This window comes from Eretmochelys imbricata, chromosome 1, assembly GCF_965152235.1.
Source record: "Eretmochelys imbricata isolate rEreImb1 chromosome 1, rEreImb1.hap1, whole genome shotgun sequence".
In the NCBI taxonomy this organism is placed as follows: domain Eukaryota; kingdom Metazoa; phylum Chordata; order Testudines; family Cheloniidae; genus Eretmochelys; species Eretmochelys imbricata.
The window spans coordinates 355,255,987-355,277,797 of NC_135572.1; the positions used below are offsets into that span (position 1 = coordinate 355,255,987).

Sequence of the window (21,811 nt, forward strand, 5' to 3'; positions counted from 1 at the left end):
CTTCGTAACACCCCAGTGAGGTAGAGAAATACCATTATCCCACTTTTTACAAATTAGTAACTGAAGAACAGAGAAAGGTCAAGGTCACATGGGAAGTCCAGGCAGACCCAGGTTCAACCAGAGGCCCCGGCTAGCACCCTGACCATTGGATCTATAGCAAATTTCCAGTTACCAATATGCCACCATCTTATTATTTAATGTTGGGAGAATTCTTATTTTCAAGGCACAGACACTGGACGGCTAACTACATTAAATAATTCTATTATTTTCCAGCTTCTTTGTTTGTTTGGTCTGCTTAGAAACATCAGAATAAAATAAACATCCATGATCCCATGATGTAGCATAAGGCCTGCACAGCGTTGAGAGATCTGAAGCAGAGAGATAAGAGTTCAGGTAGCTGAGGGGAGGACTGAACAAGCCTTGAATTTTTACAAAGAATATTAGCAACTTTTCTTCCAACACCTTAATTTGAGGAAATGCACACGCCGGAGAAGTCACTCTGCTTTATTTTTCACACAATGTGTTTAAGAAGTGAACAGATTTACTATTGCCATTTCTTTGAAAAATGCCTTATCATACAAACCACATTAAGAACCGTTCTCAGCCTCATTCCGTTGTAATGAACACCGATGCTGGCGTAACAAATACTTGTGGCCTTATCTCATGTGCCCTTGAGATGCGGCTAGCACGACTACCGTCTACATGATGAAGTTTTGCCTGCAATATACTAACAAGTGCTGCTTCTACAAAAGCTGAATTCCTCTGTTCAGGAAGGACAAACAACAAGGTAAAACCCAAGATTGTTCTAAGGCCTTGGCTGTCCAGTACTGATGGGAAAACTCACAGCACATAGGCACTGCCACTATACCTTCAATGTTGCTTTTATGTGTCTCTCTCGCAAGGTCTCCTACTGACTGTCATGGGTTTTACAGTGCATACACCATGCCAAGAGCCAAATCTCATTCAGTGGTTTAGCAACTGACTTTAATGTACTGGACAAATGATTTTGTTCTGACACATAAGCGACTCTCGGTTGTTATATCCATGCAACACAGGCTTAAGCGAAGGTAGACTATATCTGAACATTTATACTAAGCCCTAAACTTTCCAAGTTGTAGAAGTCTCACACCGAAATTCTCACACACCACCACAAAGCTATAGGCTACACAGTTCACTATTCTTTTCCCTCAGCACAGAAATGCTATGCCCCCCGCACATACACGCACACCATTTTACGCTAGAGCTCAAAGAATAGGCCCCCAACACCAAACAAATTCCTGTGTCTCAAAAAGTCAGGAGGGTCACTTTCAGCAAGACATTTTACAAGGCAACAGGAAGAGCTAAGTAGAAATCTAACAGGTTACAGTAATTGCACTTCATAAAAACGGCCCTGCTGCCCTCTCCTTCCAAAGAAGAGCAAATCATTGTAAATTAACTGGGCACTTACAATAGACGAGAAAGAATCTCTTACGTGGCACCTTTTTGCAGTTTAGGTTGGTAACGTCTAGTCAAATAAGTCCAGACTCACTTTAAATATTAAGTAGAGCAGACCTGAGTCTGTCTAACTCCTTTACGGCTAGGACTTGTACATCATAGATACCTTACTGTTCATTTTACTTCAATACAAAGTTAAATGAATGTAGTGAGGGAGGAAAGTGCTGGATTCACAGGTGTAGTGAAAGATGCCACACTGCCAGCTCTGGAAACCAAAGTCCAGAGGTTTGGTTATACAACGCAAGCAGCAGTGAGGTTCCACCTCTAGAGGCAAAAAGGTAGTTTAGTTTCCATTGGCTTATTCAGTCTGTAGCCTCTGATGAGATGGTCAAATATCGCCAGTTATTGTTTACTTTCAATCTTTTGAGGTATTACGTGTCTAATCTAGGTGTTAATATGGTAGTGGGATGTCTAATCATCTCTCAGGCGACTTCCAAGTTGAATCAGTGAAACATTTCTGTGCATTAGGCACAATGCAGGGCAGTCAGGCAAGGCAAAGACCTTTCACAGTATAGAAACGTAGCAAGCTTATCATACATGAACAACGCTAAGAAAGAAGTTAAGATACTCCGAGCCAGATTCTGATTTCCATTATCCTGGTGTAAACCTGGAATAAACTCCTCTGATGTCGGTCGAGTTTCTCTAGATTGTCACCAGTGTAACATCAGAATTTGGCCCTCAACCTCTACGTGCAGGTCTCTAAAAGACCTTAGATGGTCTCTAAAAGATTGGAGGAAAGGGAAGGTCTCTAAAAGATAGGGACACCACACTTTAGGGTGTCTGAATAGTTATAAAAAGTCAATTCTGATAAGGGAGATTTTTAGCCAGACTTCAGAACCCCCCAGTCAGAGAGTGACCTCTCCTTTCCCCAGGAAGTAGCATCTCAGAGCCTTACTGTGACGGTATTTGGTTCAGGTAATCCTGTCATTGTCACTGAAAATGTAGCAACTCTTCCCAGCAGATTGGCTGAGAAAACACCTCTCTTTCTAGCCAGAGTTCATACGAGTAATGGAAATCTTCAGGGAGCTCCAGCCGTTGCCCAAGCACACTCTGCAAGCAATTGTCCACCGGTGCAAACTCTGAGTCCTGGGATTTATCATATCTCCGGCTATTAAAGGCTTCAATGTTGGCTCTTAGTGTGCATTCTTCAGCTTGGAAATCCCATGGTCTGGCATCAATATCTGCATTTGATAAGAAACACCACCCCCACAAGAGTATGAGAAAATCATTCCTTTTTTCTGACGTGGGATGAGGTTTTAACAGAAGTAAAGGATTGTGACCTCATCACACAGTCATATGCCCATGATGGTCAGATTCACAACAGTCGCTGCAAGAGCTTATTCCAAACCAGTTCATAGTATGTATATATATTTCATACACAAATCTCCTATATTAACATAATGTTACAGTTGCAAAGCATTCAAAAATTAGGCAGTAGCAGAATTAAGGTTAATTGTACAACCATAATTCTTCCCCTCTCTGTATGCATTATATTACACTTTTAATTAATTACATGAGCACATCATATTTTTCCATAGGACCCCACCATTTTTGCTGAAAATTGCCAAAGAAAACCTTTGGCCCGAGAAACAGACAAAGCATGGAAAATTTAACATTAAGTAAAATATGGCAAATGTGTAACTCACTGTAAATCATGGCTGTTAATGGGAAGCAAGTATAGGTGTTCGGGAATTTATTGGCTGGATGTAATAACCATATTTCAGCCATGTAATATCATTCAGTAGTGTCATTCAGTCCCCCTGAAGTCCATTTCTATATGAAATAGTCATTCACACTATAAAGATGCAGTGAATTCACTGGTTTAAGGGGGAAAAGGTTTGATTGAGTGAGCTCAATGGCAACCCAGACATACATAGAATAAAAATAAACCCTCCTAGGGGAAAACAAGTCCAGGGCTGGTCTCTGAAAGCCTGAGCATTTCCAAAGTAGTCTGACAGACTGTCCAGATCAAGATGTGATGTCTGCTGAGTACTGAGCCATGTTAAGTATCACATTATGTTGTTGCTTAAATCTCCTTTCCTGAAGGAATTTGGGATTCTGGCAAAATGCCACTTTCCATTAGATTCTTATGTCAGAGTAAACCATGGTGCAAGAGAGGAGCAAAATGTGGGGCAGAGAGGGGGACCCTAGTGCCAAAGTGCAGCACCCAGTGTAAGAGAAATGCATACTACGCAGAAAGATCCAACCACAACCTCCTACAAGTCATCCTCGCTCTAGCCCAGTGGTGGGCAATCTGCAGTCCATCAGGGTAATCTGATTGCAGCCTGCCGCTTCCCACAGCTTCCCTTGGCTGGGAACGGTGAACTGCGGCCACTGAGAGCTGTGGGGGGCTGTGCCTGCGGTCAACGTCAGCAATGTCAGCTGCAGGTTGCCCCCACTGCTCTAGCCTCACCATCTTTTCTTTGCACTAGTTGTAAAAATCATCCTTCATTTCTGTGTTTCCAGCTCATTATTCTGAACAGTGGCTGGTAAATTAGTTTTTTAAAAAATGGCGAGACCTCGTTTTAAGAAAAAAAAAAACAAAAACAAAAAACTGTAGGTGTTCTGCTTCTTCTGTCTGTGAGCGTCGAGTGCCTAAAACTCTCCCAACAGCCAAAAGCATGAAGTAGCTGCGCACCATCTGCAGGACAAAGCATTCCTGCTACTGTCTTCACTCACTTCAAGAAGCAAAGAGCAAGTGGAGGAAAACAGTTTTATGGTAAATAATTCAAAATGGACACGTCAAAATTAAAAAAAAAAAACAAAACAAAACATTAAGCTTTTGTGTCATGTGTTTCCTTTTCGGATTTCACTAAACTCCACAGTGAAACGAGATTAATGAGTTCTATCCTTGATTCTCCTGAATCAGCACAACATATATGTTAGGGCTCTCAAAAGCAAAGGGTGAACGCTTAAATATTAACAAATCATTTTAATTGAAATTAAACTCCCTAAAGTGTTTTTATATATAGCCAATTTCTCCTACTCATTTAACCTACTCCTCCCTCAAAACTTAAGTACGGGGTTTTGATAGTGTCCCATTCGTATGAATTTCTTAGAAAGTTGCAGTGTCACCTGGCCCTTGGCTTAATCCTCATTAGGTGATATAAGTAGCATGGACACAATACAAGTTTTAAGGCCAGGTTGTCAAGGCAAAGAAATGTGTTTAGATCCTTCCTTCCTCTTTAACCAAGCCTGGGATTCAGATTACCCTACTGAATTAACCACAAAGCAAGGGCACTGAGTGTGTAGTCAGCTGCATCCCATGGGTTAATGCATCACTGTAGTTGTCAGAATCCTTCTTACAGCTGTTATTGTAGAAAATACGGAGGGGAAAAAGATGGAAACTATATCCCAGGGGTGGCAGATATGCAGCCCACAGGCCAAAACACAAGCTTGCACAATGTAGCCTGTAGCAACCCTCACCTTTAGTTCAGAGATGTGACCTGCAAGCCCTACTAGTTAGATTTTCACACACTGGCCACATTTACACCCGCAGACTTGATGCGATTACAGGCACAGCCAGTTACTTGATGTACAAAATGACCTCAACTGCACACAACATTGCACCTGCAGTTTTTACATTTGCAAAGTAGCAGGTGCAAATGGAGGCCGAGTTGAGGTAGTGCTGAAACACAAGTCCTACAGATCCCAGCTGATAATGCTCTGAGTACTCACGTGATGGGAGGTTGGATGCAATCTGTGTTATCTTAAGCAAATCAGATGTGGTCTTAAGGCTTCTGACCAGCTACCAGGGCAGCCCTCAGCCAGACCAAGTTTGTAGGGTCCTGATGGATCAGCAGGTCAAACTAAATGCGCAGTAGCATCAACCAAGAACCCAGAGACGGTGCTTTTTCCAGGGATACTCACCGTTGCCATAAGCCCAGTCATCGTTCATGCGGTGACGCACTTTCTGGTAAATGGCAGACATCGTTTTCATGTTGCTCTTTCTCCACTGGCGCCCAAGGTACTTGGTCTGGATCTTCAAGAGTTTCAGCACATACAGCTGCATCATGGCCTGCTTCACTTTCAGAGCGCGTTTCAGGATCGGGGCGGATTTAAAAACCACCAGCATCTACCAAATCACCAACAAAAATGTTGTCAGCACATTCCCAAGTTCTTAGCCGCTCTGACACCCTGGTGGCAAACATAGTACAAAACACAGAGAAACTGAATAGGGACAGTCAGCAGAGCAGGTAAATTGTGGAGGGTGGGTAATAAACTTTTCTAACTATCCTTTTGCAGAGGAGGGTTTCTGTAAGGGAACTGACTCCTAGATTAATATAACTTTAATATGAACCAACGTGGGGGGAAGTAAAACTGGCAGCACTGCAGATCTTAAGAGTATTCAAAACAATTGGCCAGCCTGAACCCCCAGCAGGGGCATTCACTGTGGCCCATTGACACCCTGCAGACTCTTTTTGGGGCACGATAATCTAGACTTACTGAGCTCCACTCCCTTCTCTCCTCATCTTCCTCTGCTTCTCCTCAAAAAAACTGTTATGTGATCCCATCCATCACTAGGGCGCCTCCTCCTGGTGGCTCTGGGGATTAGCGCCTTCCAGGTCTGATGCCCCCTTCTGCCGCTCCTTCATGTGCCCTGCCACATATCTCTGTTTGCGACTCAGAGTACTCCCTCTTCATTGCTTGGCCCTCCAGCCAAGTCACGACAGTTCTCCCCTTCCGGGGCATCAAGGTCCTATCAGACGACTGGCCCAGGCAGTCTTCTGCTCCACTGCCCAGTCTGTGCTGCTCCCCCAAGTAGCTGCTAGGGGACCTGGATCAGCCCTCTACTCCGGGTTTCATTCCAAGAACCCTATGCCTAGCAACCGTGGTCTGCTTTCTCCCTGACCCTGCTGCTCTTTCCCTGCACTCCTCCTTACATCTTCTGACTCCCGACCCTGGGTTTACCAGCCCAAACTCCCCCCCTCCCAGGGAGTAATGGAAGATCACTTAACTGCATATCCCCAACCGCGTCTCCCAGGGAGTGACTACAGACTACTTCCCCTGCAGCCCCTTTCTGCTGCCAACTTCCTGCTCCGACTGCATGTTCGCTCTTCCCTGCCCTTTCCTCCCTAACGGAGCCATACGTAACGTTCTAGGCACCATCTCCCAGTTTCTTCTTGTGTCAACATCTCACATTCTAGTTACAGAAAGTCCTTGCTTAACGTTGTAGTTATGTTCCTGAAAAATGCTACTTCAAGCAAAATGATGTAAAGTGAATTCAATTTCCCCATAAGAATTAATGTAAATAGGGGGGTTAGGGAAATTTTTTAATATATAACACACACACAGTATAAGTTTTAAACAAACAATTGAATACTGTACACAGCCATGATGATTGGGAAGCTTGGTTGAGGTGGTGGAGTCAGAGGGTGAGATGGTTCCCAGGGAATGCCTCACTGCTAAATGATGAACTAGCACTAGGCTGAGCCCTCAAGGGTTAACACATTGTTGTTAATGTAGCCTCACACTCTACAAGGCAGCACGAATGGAGGGAGGGGAGACAGCATGGCAGAGAGAGACAGAGAGACACACACACACTGTGTGTGAGTGTGTGAGAGAGAGAGAGAGAGATGTGCTTTGCCCCTTTAAGTACGCTGACCCCACTCTAGGTACATTTCCTTTTTAAGTAGATCAACAAGTTGAGACAGCAGCTGCTGGCAGCAAGCTCCCTCGGTCCTGAGACCTGTCGTGTCCTGTCCCCCAACCCCATTCTGTGAAGATGGCTAAATGGGGTAAAGGAGCGGGGGCAGAAGTGAAAGTAAGCTGGTACGGTCAGGTATGGCATACCGGCAAGAGCTGGTATGCTGGACCGGACCGGCTTCCCCAGGCCAGCGATTTAAAGGGCCTGGGGATTCAAAGGCCTCGCCCCTCCTGCTTGAGGCCCTGCCCCTTCCGGTTGAGGCCCTGCCCCTGCTCAGGACTCCAACGTACCGGTAAGTCCTTTAAGTTACTTTCACCCGAGTGGGGGGGGACAGGAACAGGGGGGAGGGGGACACCTCTGACATTAGCACCCCTGTTCCCCTTTCCCCACCCCCGCACAGCAAGCAGGAGACTCCTGGGAGTGGCTCCAAGGCAGAGGACAGGAGCAGCACACAGCAGTGGGGGGAGGGACAGCTGAACTGCCAGCAATTGATAGCCTTCTGCGTGGCTGCCACACAGGGAACTTAGGGGAGCCAACAGGGGGGCTGCTGGTCCACCCTGATTTCAAACCCCCACCAGCTCCAACGGGCTGCTCTTTCTGCAAGCAGTGGGCAAAGCAGGTGGCTGCCAAACAACTTTATAAGGGAGGATCGCGCAACTTTAAATGAGCATGTTCCCTAATTGATCAGCAACGAAACAACGTTAACCGGGATGACTTTAAGTGAGGAGTTACTGTAGTTTAAATGTTTTCTTGCCAAGGGCAAGATCCAGGGAGAGAAATTAGCTTCATCATCCTAATCGGATAGCAAGCTCTTAGACATAGAAGGCTGTTCCTTCCTGCATCAAGGATGGGCAGATGTAGTGCAGTACACTCGCTCACATCAAAACGCCATTAAATGCACCACAGGATCTCTGCAACAAAGGGCGAACCCCCCCAGGCCCCAGCTCACCATTGTCCTAGAATGTTTCCACTTGGTCAGCTTGTTGAGGAGCCTCAGCAGGTTAATACAGGAGAACAGGTTCCTCCAGCAGAACTGGTTGTTGTCCCCAGCTTCCTGCAGACAGACACAGGAGGGAAAAGGGTCAGTTCAATGCTACTGCCTGCAGCATTAAACTGGCACCTCCCCAGAAATCTCCTTGGGTACCCGCATGGCCCCACAGTATGCCAACATTTTTATGGCTGACTTAGAACAACGCTTCCTCAGCTCTCGTCCCCTAACGCCCCTACTCTACTTGCGCTATATTGATGACATCTTCATCATCTGGACCCATGGAAAAGAAGCCCTTGAGGAATTCCACCATGATTTCAACAATTTCCATCCCACCATCAACCTCAGCCTGGTCCAGTCCACACAAGAGATCCACTTCCTGGACACTACAGTGCTAATAAACGATGGTCACATAAACACCGCCCTATACCGGAAACCTACTGACCACTATTCCTACCTACATGCCTCCAGCTTTCACCCTGACCACACCACACAATCCATTGTCTACAGCCAAGCTCTGTGATACAACCGCATTTGCTCCAACCCCTCAGACAGAGACAAACACCTACAAGATCTCTATCAAGCATTCTTACAACTACAATACCCACCTGCGGAAGTGAAGAAACAGATTGATAGAGCCAGAAGAGTTCCCAGAAGTCACCTACTACAGGACAGGCCTAACAAAGAAAATAACAGAACACCACTAGCTGTCACCTTCAGCCCCCAACTAAAACCCCTCCAACGTATTATTAAGGATCTACAACCTATCCTGAAGGATGACCCAACGCTCTCACAAATCTTGGGAGACAGGCCAGTCCTTGCCTACAGACAGCCCCCCAACCTGAAGCAAATACTCACCAGCAAACACATACCACACAACAGAACCACTAACCCAGGAACCTATCCTTGCAACAAAGCCCTTTGCCAACTGTGCCCACATATCTATTCAGGGGACACCATCACAGGGCCTAATCACATCTGCCACACTATAAGAGGCTCGTTCACCTGCACATCTACCAATGTGATCTATGCCATCATGTGCCAGCAATGCCCCTCTGCCATGTACATTGGTCAAACTGGACAGTCTCTACGTAAAAGAATAAATGGCCCCAACAAATCAGATGTCAAGAATTATAACATTCATAAACCAGTCGGAGAACACTTCAATCTCTCTGGTCACGCAATTACAGACATGAAAGTTGCGATATTACAACAGAAAAACTTCAAAACCAGACTCCAGCGAGAGACTGTTGAATTGGAATTCATTTGCAAATTGGATACAATTAACTTAGGCTTGAATAGAGACTGGGAGTGACTAAGTCATTATGCAAGGTAACCTATTTCCCCTTGTTTTTTCCTACCCACTCCCCGTTCCTCAGACGTTCTTGTTAAACCCTGGATTTGTGCTGGAAATGGCCCACCTTGATTATCATACACATTGTAAGGAGAGTGGTCACTTTAGATAAGCTATTAGCGGCAGGAGAGTGGGGTGGGGGGAGAGAAAACCTTTTGTAGTGGTAAACACCCATTTTTTCATGGTTTGTGTGTATAAGAACATCTTCTGTATTTTCCACAGTATGCATCTGACGAAGTGAGCTGTAGCTCACGAAAGCTTATGCTCAAATAAATTGGTTAGTCTCTAAGGTGCCACAAGTACTCCTTTTCTCCTTGGGCAAAGTTATTTTATGAACATCTGCAGTGGCATCTGCACAGTTCTCATCCCATATAAAAGACAAGGGCATTGAACACCATAACACCCTCATCTGGCTGGCTAATCACTCTGCTTACAAGCTGACAGACACTGGGAAAAGCCATTCTGAAAAGCCCACTGGTAATGCTGAGGATTTAATCTGTGCATATGTTAAGAGAAAGGGATAAGATGGAAGTGCAGTCACCTGCTTGTGTTATCCAAGGAACTACCTGCTGCAGTATACTTGCATTCATTGTTTACATACAGAGACAGAATTACAGCCTAATAATCACCATTTATTTACAGAATTATGTTTTTTGGATTTTATATATGAATTTGCACATCACCACAGGCATTGGGGACATTTAGCAGATAAATAAAATGAAATTACATAACAGATGACAAACAATAGTATGGGTCATTGGAGGACAAAGCTTTTATACTGCAGAGATCACATTGGCATTTTTTTAAATTCTACTCATATAATATATAGAAGCAGTATATCAAATCACCCACCAGCTCCTATTTGTGCAGATTGTGTCTGTTTCTCCTCCAGGAGGAGCAGATATAAAACAAGCGCACATTGGATTAGAAGATCATATTTCTATGGTACCTTTCATTCCAAACTAGCCCCAACACCACTTCCAAAGCAGCAGAACTGAAATGCAGCTACTTTTGGAGTGAAGGGCAGCACCTAACCGTGCAGAGTATGCTGCTTGACAGAGAAAATGGACATCATGGCCAAGGATGCAAGAATAAATTGCTACATGTACACAAAGCTCCCCTAGATTTTAAAAAGGTGTTCATGCAGAGAAGACAGAACCTGGAATTTGAAGATCTTGTCTGTTAGCCCTGGTATTCTAGAGATTTCAAACCAGATCCAGTCCCTCAGGCTTTATCATCAATTTTTGGGGGTAATAAACATCAATTTAAAAAATAAAAACGGTCTAAAATGACCCCCCAAATGGAGGACGTTCATTGTATCTGATCTGTGACGTCGGTGTCCAATTTGGGAGGTAAGCTCCTCACGGCAAGGACCATCTCCCTCTATTTGTACACGCTTGAGCTCTCTGTTGGTGCACAATGATCGATTTGGGAATAAGGGCAGATACTAGTACTGGCAGATTTCTAAGCCATTTACATTTGTCTAGCAAATACCTAGGAACCCATGAGAAACTGAAACGTGTCACATGGCACAAATACTAGGCCTGCTCAAAGGAAGAGCTCTGAGCCACGAGAGGAGGCTGGGAGACAACGAAGCGGCTTTTGTAAGAAAGGACACCACTATCATATTTCACCTCTTAAAGGCCAGGTCTACACTAGAAACTTTTGCTGGTATAACAACATCTGTTAGAGGTGTGGGTTCTTTTTAAACAACATTTTTATAATCAGAAATAGCCCTTGTGTAGACAGTTATGACAACAAGGAAGTGATTTTGCCAGCATAGATTATTTTGTTCAGGCAACTGGTATAAGCTATACCAGTACAGCATATTTTCACTGGTAGAAGCTGTGTCTACACAAGGAGGGTCTACCTGCACAGCTATAGCAGCAAACCTTTTCCAGTGCAGGCGAGACTATAGAGGCAATTGCCACTAAACATCAATCAAATGGCGTGCAGAATTTAGCCAGACAGGAAACCCCCGTGGCTGTAAAGTATTCCTCATGACAACGTACAGTCCTGACCTGCAGACTGCAACAGGCTGTGTTTCTCCAGCCAGAACGCTTTCATGCACGCAAAGCCTTTTTAACTTAACTAGTCTTGGTTTTGTTATTGTTGTTTTGGGTTACCAACAGTATTATAATGGTGGGCTGGAATTATTTTTGCTATCATCCTTACTTTAACTGTAAAGCTTAATTACTCTAAGTCTTCACACCTCCTTTATGAAGGAGCAATTATCCAATAGGCAACAAGAACATCCCCTGGAATTACACAGCTAAACTGGCTCACACGCTCTCCAACTCCTCTAATGAGGAAAGATTAAGCAAGACCTGGCTCTGCTCTTTTCTCACAGCGTTTTCACAGGAGACCAAAGAAGCGAGTCTCGTGTTCCCTGTCTGACGACAGTGTAACCAGGCAAGATTGCACTTCTTTCTTCCCTTTACCGTCTCCCTGGGGAACCCTGCCTCCCATCTGACAACAATGTACATGGCACTCCGCCTGAGAAAAGGGGAGGGGGACACTGAGCTGACCCAAAGGCGATTATGTTTTACCCTAGTCCTTTTCATTAGCCTTCCTCTCCCCCGACCTCTGGTTTTTTTTGGACTGCCTCTGAAAAAGAAGCTACATTTTTAAAAATCTCATTGATTTACTCCTTCTGTATCAATTTTCCATGGAAGCAGAATGTAAATACATAATCTATTTCTTTGTATTCAACCCGCATCAGGGATATTTTCATTCCCACAGGGCACAATCAACTGCTATGTCAGCTAAGAAATATGTAATCATAACATTAACAAAGTTCAAACCAGGGCATCAGTGAAGTATAACACCTTTTCATTAGATGCAGAAAATTCTAGTTGAAGCAATACATTTCACACACTCCCTCTCTCTCTCCCCCTCCTCCCCCCTTTATAAGGAACATTAGGGCATGTTTCAGTCCTATTAAATAAGGTGATCTCAAACTGGGGATCGTGACCCCTCGGGGGGTTGCGAGGGTATTACGTGGGGATCACAAGCTGTCAGCCTCCACCCCCAAATCCCACTTCACTTCCAGCATTTATAATAGTGTTTAATATAAAAAACGGTGTTTTTAATTTATAAGGGGGGGTCGCACACAGAGGCTTGCTGTGTGAAAGGGGTCACCAATACAAAAGTTTGAGAACCACTGAAAATCAACATGTTTTTCAGGGGCGGGGGGGGGTAGGGAGTCTTAGTTTTATTTCACTTGTTAAAACATAACATGCCGTTTCCATGTAAACAAGCCACTAACTGATGGAAAAAAAGAAAATCTTTGTAACAACCCCGGCAGAGTGATCCATAGATCCCAAGAGAGAAAGAAAAAATATCCATCATCTACACACAGACCTACGAAAAGCCTCCAGACCTAACTTAAAATGTAAGAATTTGGGTGCTGAGCGTACCAGCCCAGACATAAATGTAACATCTACTATCCAGCTCAGCCATGGAACCAAACAAGAAAACTCAGAAGAGGAAAGAAAAGTGAAAACTAAGACTTGGCTAAGTAGGACGACCTACTGCAACGATATAGCACACACAAGGTCATGAAAGGATCACCTTAGACCTATGAGAAGAGGAGCTGGGTGCACCTTACTCCCCAGCAGTCTTCCCAACAGCAGTACAGCTGCAAATTCCACAGAACTCTTAGGTACGGCAAGATGAGGGTTTCCAGGAAGAAAATCATAAGCATCTCATGAGCTTCTTACAAATTTATTTCAGTTGCTAGAAGTGCAACAGCATATGGGACAGTGGTTCAGGGGTCCCCTGACATATTCAAATTATTCCTTCCAAATGTACTTATTGACATTATGGAAGGGAAGAGACCTCGATAGGTCATCAAGTCCAGCCCCCTGACCTGAGGAAGGACCAATTAAGGTCAGGCTTGACAAAGCCCTGGCAGGGATGATTTAGTTGGGGATTAGGCTCTGCTTTGAACAGGGGGTTGGACTAGATGACCTCCTGAGCTCCCTTCCAACCCCGATATTCTAGGATTCTATAATTCTAAGAAAACCTAGCCCATCCCTGACAGGTGTTTGTCCAACCTATTCTTAAAACCCCCCAGTGATGGGGATTCTACAACCTCCCTTGGAAGCCCGTTCCAGATCTTAACTGTCCTTACAGGTAGAAAGTTTTTCCTAGTATCTAACCTAAATCTCCCTTGCTGCAGATTAAGCCCATTCCTGCTTGTCCTACCTTTAGTGGACAACTGATCTAATTCTCTTTATAACAGCCCTTAACATATTTGAAGCTGTTAACAGGTCCCCCCCACGGTTTTCTTTTCTCAAGACTAAACTTGCCCAGTTTTTTTAAGCTTTCCTCATTGGTCAGGTTTGCTAAACGTTTTAGCATTTTTGTTGCTCTCCTTAGAACTCCCTCCAATTTGTCCACATCTTTTCTGAAGTGTGGTACCCAGAATTGGACACAGTACTTCTGCTGAGGCCTCCCCAGGGGTTGAGTAGACCAGGACATTTACCTTCTGAGTCTTACATGCAATATTCTTGTTAATACATCCGTGAATGATATTCCTTTTTCGCATCTGTATCACACTATTGACTCATATTCAATTAGTGATCCACTATAAACCCCAAGTCCTTTTCAGCAGTGCTACTGCCTAGCTAGTTATTCCCCATTTTGTAGTTGTGCATTTGATTTTTCCCTTCTTAAGAAAAGTAATTTGCACTTATCTTCGTTGAATTTCATCTTGCTGAATTCAGACCAATATAACAACTCTGGATATACTTGATATCCATTGAAGGATACAATCCCATTTTTAATCTTGTTAAATTCTACTCCTTAACTACTTCCTGTGGCAATGACTTCAACAAATGTAATTACATATTGTATGAAAGAGTATCCATTTACTGGTTTTGATTTCCCCACTCTTTACATTTAATTGACTGTCCCCTTGTTCGTGTATTATGAGACAGTGAGAAAAAAGCTCCCAATCTACTTGTCTCCTCTAATTTTCCTCCTTTCTAAAGCAAACTATTCCAGTCTTTTCAATTGCTCCTAACATAGGCATTTTTCCAGAGCCTTGATCATTCTCATCACTCCTCGCTGAACCCTCTCCAGTTCTGCAATATCCTTTTGACTAGCATGGGACACAGGATCCAAGTGAGGCTGCACCACTGATTTTCTAAAGGTATTAGGATAGTGTCTCTATTATTCTCCACCCCATTCCTTATACAGCCCAACAGCTTGCTTGCTTTTTTTGGATCTCAGCTGTACACAGAACAGAAGTTTCATTGAGCTGTTTACAGTGACACCCAGTACCCTTTCTTGAATTGAGATAGTCAGTTTAGAACCCTGTATGGTGTATGAATAGTTGCTTTTTTCCCCCTTCAATGTGCCTCCAACTACTTTGCATTGGTCAACCTTGAATTTAATCTGCCATGGTGTTGCCCATTTCCCTGGCTTGTTTAGATCTCTCTGAAGCAGGGTGGATTGATTTAAATCAAAGCAATTTAAATCATGATTTAAATCACCAAGTGGAAAGCCTCAATTTAAATTGATTTTAATCAACTCTTCCATTTATACTTCAGTTATTTTCTAAAGAAAGTTACATGCTTATTAGATGATATAACCATTAAACCATGTTGATTTACTACTAAATAGACCCGTTGCACCAGATTTGGTACATCTTTTTGCTACCTAGGAGGGTACCCTAGAACTACAGTAGAACCTCAGAATTACGAACAACAAATTACAAAATGACCCATCAACCACACACCTCATTTGGAATCCGAATTACACAATCAGGCAGCAGCAGAGAAAAAATAGCAAATACAGGAGAGTACTGTGTTATACATAAACTACTAAAAAAATAAAGGGAAAGTTAAAAAAAGATTTGACAAAGTAAGGGAACTGTTTCTGTGCTTGTTTCATTTGAATTAAGATGATTAAAAGCAGCATTTTCCTTCTACATAGTAAAGTTTCAAAGCTGTATTAAGTCAATGTTCAGTTGTAAAAACTTTTGAAAGAATCACCATAACGTTTTGTTCAGAGTTACGAACATTTCAGAGTTACAAACAACCTCCATTCCCAAGGTGTTTGCAACTTGGAGGTTTTACTGTCTATACATGTATTTGAGTAATTATATAGTTTAATATTTTTATATTCTTATTAATTGTATATTTTTAGTATGTTAGAATATGGTGAATGATATATTGCTTATTTACTAGATAATTAATGATGTTTTGCCTATGATTTGTGTCAAGCTGAATTAGGCTGGTAACTGGAATTTAATTTAACACAAAACAGCATATAAAATTTATTTGTATTAAACAAAACAACCTTAAGTGTTTTGGACACACAAATTTCTCTTATCAAAACATGTTTCACATTTACAACTAAATGATTTATTAAACAGAGGGATTAACTCTAGTCAGTGAATTTAACTGATTATTTTCGGTCAGCCTGGGAAAAATTTTCAAATATGCCTAAGTAAAAGTGACTGGAGCTTAAGTTCTTACTTGCCTAAATCTCTTGAAAATGAGACAGACAGACAGTCTCCTAAGCTACTTAGGCTGACCTATTCCATATTTATAAAGCTTGACCTCAAAAGTCAGATGTTTTCCCCCTGATTTCTATAGAAAAGCAGCCTGTAACTCAAAGTTTTCGATAGATTCAGCATATTTATTTTTTATTTAAATGTTTTAAGAGTTTATAATAAGTTTAGATCTTAACATACTTTGTATTGCATTCATATTTCATTATATTAACAGGTTTATTTTTTGAAAGAAAAAATTATGATTTCAATAATCAAAAAATATAATTTAAATAAAATAGGATTTTTTAAAAATAATCTTTTTATCCACCCTGTTCTGAAGTTCCTCACAGTCCTCTCTGGTCCCAATTAACCTAGATAGCAAAATTTGCAGATGACACAAAGTTATCTCACTACTCACCTCTTTTCCATATTATTAATATATCCCCTAAGGTCCCCACTGATAACCTGTTAACATTATGAAAACTGACCATTTAATCCTACTCTGCATTCCATTTTCTAACCATTTTTTTGAGCCATGACAATACTTTGCCTCTCACCCAATGACTACACCTAACTTCTTTAGTAGACTCTTGTAAGGGACCTTTGCTAAGGCCTTTTGGAAGTCTCAGTAATGTCATCTAGTTCTTCTATATCCACTACTTCATTAACATGTTCACTATCTTCTTCTTTGCCTTCACCCTGTCCAATTAGTTGTAATTGGTGGCTTTTGTTCATCGCCAAGAGATCCTGTTGAAAGTGTCTTTCAAGCTGGCACCACCTTCTTCAGGTTCTCCTTCCATGTCTCGAACCACATTTTTCTAGACCTTCTTTGTGGTCTTCATCCTGTGACTGCCAGATCTTGTGCTCTCTGGCCAACATATCCTGTGTCATATTGCCTCACAAGACCCTGCCACTGCAGTCAAAACTCCCTCAACTTTCCCGTGAGGGGGACCACCTGCATCATGGCTCGTACCATTCCACTGGATAGCCTATCAGCTCTTGTCGGATCCACTGTCCACATGAGTGTTCTCATTTTGGCAATGTGAAGTAGTTGTACTCTCTCTCTCTCTCATTGCCCAGCATTCCGACTTGTATGTCCTGGCTGGCCTTAAGCATAGTCTTATACACTTTGCTCTTTAGTTTACTTGGCTTATGCTTATTGCAGGGAATTCCCAGCAACTCCCTGCATTTGTACCAAGTGCTCTTAATGCGACTCCTAGCACACACATGCACATTCCCGTCATGGCTCAACAATGAATGGAGGAATTTGAATTGTTGCACAGATTTTAACTCTATACCACCTAGTTTTACTGGCTCCCCATTGTCCTTCTCAATGAAGCAACGTGCGTATTCCACCTTTCATCTGCTGACTCGTAAGCCACTTTCTTCTAATGACACCCTCCATGGTTCTAGATCCCTTTCCATTTAGTATACGTGTGCACAGCAGTACAAATAAATAATGTCTAAAGAATTCTAAGAGATTAGTGAGACAACTTTCCTTTGCTGAATCTCTGCTGGTCAGACCCAATCAGATCATGATCTTCCAGATGATTTGTTATTCTATTACTGATTATCTTCCTTAATTGCTCCCTTTAACCCTTGGAGATCCAGTGAATCCACTGATTCTTTTGTAGGCTTCCTGCTTCTGAAACAAAGACTCTAGTGTTGGTTTTACCTCTAGCTATTTGCTCTTTGAACTCCATTTTGGCCCTTCTAATTCGCCTTTTACTTAAAGCCTGCTGTAATTTATACTCCTGTTTATTGGATTCACTAAGGTTAGATTTCCAAATTTTAAAGGATTTCTCTTTGGCTTGAATAGCCTCTCAAAAGCTTGGCATTTAGGCCTGGTCTTCACTAGAAAATTAAGTCAATACAACTATGTTGCTCAAAGTTGTGAAAAATCCACACCCCTGAGCAACACAGTTAAACAGACCTAACCCAGGGTATAGACAGCGCTAGGTCAAACGTAGAATTCTCCGGTCGACCTAACTACTGCCTTGGGGGTGGATTACCTATGCCAACGGCAGCATAGGTAGCATCTTCACTGCAGTGTTTTAAGTGTAGACGAGCCTTAGTCATATAATGGTTTACTCCATGGCCTCCTGGTTCTCTTTTTATCCAGTGGTATGCATGGCTTCTGAGACTCCGTTTTCCTTCGTAGCATCCAAGTCAACTCCAGGGATTTTATGGCCTTTACTTTCAGCTTTATGTCCTTTTTGACTAACCTTCTCATATTATTCAAATCTCCTCTTCTAAAGTTTAGTGTCACTTTCTGGTACTTTACCTGTCCTATGGACATTAAACCTAATTATACTGTAGCTACTCTCCTTTAACGGCTCAGCAGCTATCCCCACTCGAACTAGCTTCGCTTTGTGACTTCAGATTAAATCCATAACAGTTTCTCCCCTAGTATGTTCTAGAAGGAGAGGTGTACAGTAACTGGAGTTTGAGAGCTTTTGTCCTTATGCGTGCTCTATTGTTGGATGCGCGTGTGCCCATGTACTCTTGACCGGAGTGCCTGTGCGTCTACACCTGCATTCCACTACATCCTCATGCTCTGGTGTGAGAGTATATAGGGAGGGACAGACCCGCCGATGCTCTATTTTGTCCTCAACTTGTAGTTGAGTTAAAAATTGAGGCAAATCCTTGTCTGACCCCTTCTCTCCTACCCAGGGATGGGGAAAAGGGCCAATCTGCCACCCCTCTGGGGAGCAGTATCCTTGCCTGGCCCCCAGTTCAGGGATAACATAAGAACGGCCATACTGGGTCAGAACAGTGGTCCATCTAGCCCACATCCAGTCCTCTGACAGCGGCCAGTGCCAGATGCTTCAGAGGGAATGAACAGAACAGGGCAGCTATTGAGTGATCCATGCCCTGTCATCCAGTCCCAGCTTCTGGCAAACAAACAGAGGGACACTTCAGAGAATGGTTTTGCATCCCTGCCCATCCTGGCTAATAGCCATTGATGGACCTGTCCTCCATAACTTACCTAGTTCTTTTTTGAACCCTGTTATAGTCTTGGCCTTCAGAACATCCTATGGCAAGGAGTTCCACAGGTTGACTATGCGTTGTGTGAAGAAATAGGATGAGGAAATGGAGGGGGGTTGCTCCCCCACTCCAATGAAATGTGGCTGACACCCCTGCCAATCCAGGGAAGAGGGCTGGAAGGTGTTTCTCCTCTATGACCCCAAGGGAGAAGGTTGCTTTCCCTCATCACCATCCCAATCCAGGGGAAAAGGGAAGGACTGAGTCTGGAGGCACTTACTCCTTCGTTCCAGAAGCGAGCTTGGTTGCTGGACTTAGGGGGTGAGTGGAGGACTTATGCCCCGGCCCTTAACCACTGCTGTTAATGTGAGGGGACACCTGAAGGATCTTTCTTTTTCCCCATATTTTGAGCAAGTTCTGCGGTTCATTGGAGTAAATCATGGGGACAGGTCTGGGCTCGGACTCTTCCCCTTCCAAGGAATGGAGAAAGGATGGTTGGGTTCAGAAGCAGCCAAAAGTATGTGTTGCATGAACTGCATGGGTGGGTATTGCACCCATGTGACAGGAGGCAGGATCCCCAATGCACTCAGAACGAGGGGCTGATAGTGGGGAATGTAGCAGCGCTTACAGCAGAGCACGAGGATTTATAGACTGCAGGCAAGAGGCACGGACCTCTGGGTCCTGCTGACTAAAATCTCTGATTGAGAACATGTGGAGTACACGTAGCGGTGTACCCAGAGGGGCAATAACTTGAAGAAGAACTAGCTCTTGCAAGAAGCAATTGCTTAAAGTGTTGAGAAATTGTTTCTCTAAACTTTATCCCCATGTGCCATTTGACCAGTTTCTACGTCACTAGTTGCAGTGACTCATCGTCACCTTGTTAGATTTTGCTGCCTTCTCGATCTCTCAATGTTGTGCACTCAGTCACCTTTTCTTGATTTGGAAGCTTAAGTGCGACCCAATTGATGCACAGGCCTTAAATAGCCCATCTGCACTGGGCTGAATTCTGGAACTGTAAACCTGAAGGAAATAATGAAGATAACAGATGGCTGAGACCTATGTTTGAGTTGCAGCGGTACACAAGTCCACCATCCACAACTATGATCCACTAGAACTATCAATAGGTGCTCTAGAGCTGTTTAAATGCAGATGGTTTAGGACTGGAAGATCTCCAGGAACCAGCATGGTCCAGTGGGATGAGCCTGTGATGGGGTGCCAAAAGCTCCCAAATTCTAACTCCGGTTCTGCCAGGGATTTACCCAAGCTCCCCACACACACACACACACACACACACACACACAGAGCTCTGGCTCCTCCACCTGTCAAGTGAGGATAACATTCATCTCCATAACAGGAGAGTTATGAGGCAAAATCAGTGAATGTTCATACAGCACTTCATAGTTGCTGCAAGTGCAAATTAAGAAAACAGCTGCAATTAGCAGAACATGCCCCTAGATGTCACTGTTGCTTCAGAGAAAGTGAAGTCGAAGTGGCTTAAACGTTCACTCCAGTTTAAACACAAAATCTGGCCCACTGGAGAAGTACATGTGTACTTCCTTATAGTCTTCATTTTTTTCTTTTTTGAGACCTTCTTAAAAGCAGAACTTAAACTTTTTCCCAGCACCACTGAGTATGCAGAGGGTTGTGGGTTTTTGTTTGTTTTTTTTAACTGCCTTTTGGATGGAGCATGGAATAAATTTAGTTCCATCTGCTGATTTTATTGTTGCCCTGGCATCATTTGTGGTTTTGCAGCACTGCTTTGGGAATATTGTTGGTTCACTTGTACTCCCTCCCCTTTACTTGCCCTGAAAGAGTGGATCTCAAATACTGCAGGCCCTGTAACAACGGTGGCTATTTGTTGTCTTCACCATGGGCGATGCCAAACAAACCCAACTGCTCTACATATTAAGGGCTAAGTTCTGCCCTTAGGCACACATGCAGTTTGATGATTGCCCCCTAGCCACATTCAAGAGCGGAATTTGATCCTTCAGATCTAGAGAACACTTCCCGCCCTGGTCTGATGGCTGTCAACTCTTACAATACTAAACAGCTCCCATGTGAATCACTGGATGGGATAAGGGCTTGGAAGACAGAAAATTAGTGCCCTACCATAGTCACAGTCCATTCTGGTCAATTTCACGGCAAGAGTGTTTTAAAAAAAGTCAAAATTAATGAATTTCACGGTGTTGTAACTGGGGGTCCTTACCCACAATGGGGGAGGGGGATTGCAAAGTTGGGGGAGGGGGATTGCAAAGTTGGGGGAGGGAGAGTCCCAAGATTGCCACCCTCACTTCTGTGCTGCACTTCTGTGCAGTCTCTGAGCTTTCTGCAGTTAGAGGAGGTTCCCAGAGACGTAGGTAGGTAGGACCTCCCCTGTGCTGATGGGAACGCTCCAGTCATGGGTTCCTAGCTGCAAGTCCAGGCCAGATTACGGCAGGGCCCCCCAGCCTATTTGGGTGCCCCAGACCCAGAAGAAGCCACAGGGTGGAAGCCCCAGCAGGAGCCCTGGGGGAAAAGGCCCTGAAGCCCTGAGCCCAGGCTGTCCCAAGCTCCAGCTGGAGTGGTGGGGGGTGCCCTGAGCCCTGGCTAGAACAGCAGGGAGCGGAAGCCCCAAGCCCGGGTTGTCCCAGGCCAGCTGGGGAAAGGGGGTGCAGAAGCCCCGAGCCCTGGCTGCCCCTAACTCCAGCTGGAAGCCAGGGGGAAGAAGCCCAGAGCTTGGGCTGCCTTGGCTGGGGGGGAGGGAGGCAGAAGCTCCAAGCCCAGGCTGCCCCAGCTGCAGCCCCTGGGAGCAGAAGCCCACAGGAAGCCCCGAGCTCAGCGCCCGGAGCTGCAGCAGGA

At 43.9% G+C, this 21,811-nt stretch overlaps 1 protein-coding gene across 1 annotated transcript in view; it reads right to left on the minus strand.

Moving 5' to 3' along the window:
* Positions 1-489: 489 nt before the first annotated feature.
* The window catches only part of STRIP2 (striatin interacting protein 2), a 67,409-nt gene continuing 46,087 nt past the window's right edge, over positions 490-21,811 (minus strand). Inside the window, exons 19-22 of the mRNA XM_077807261.1 lie at positions 8,738-8,806; positions 8,091-8,195; positions 5,365-5,569; positions 490-2,675 (exon numbers count right to left, since the gene is read on the minus strand). Coding sequence (XP_077663387.1) covers positions 2,425-2,675; positions 5,365-5,569; positions 8,091-8,195; positions 8,738-8,806 — 630 coding nt within the window. The 3' untranslated portion in view covers positions 490-2,424. The remainder of the gene's footprint in view (positions 2,676-5,364; positions 5,570-8,090; positions 8,196-8,737; positions 8,807-21,811) is intronic.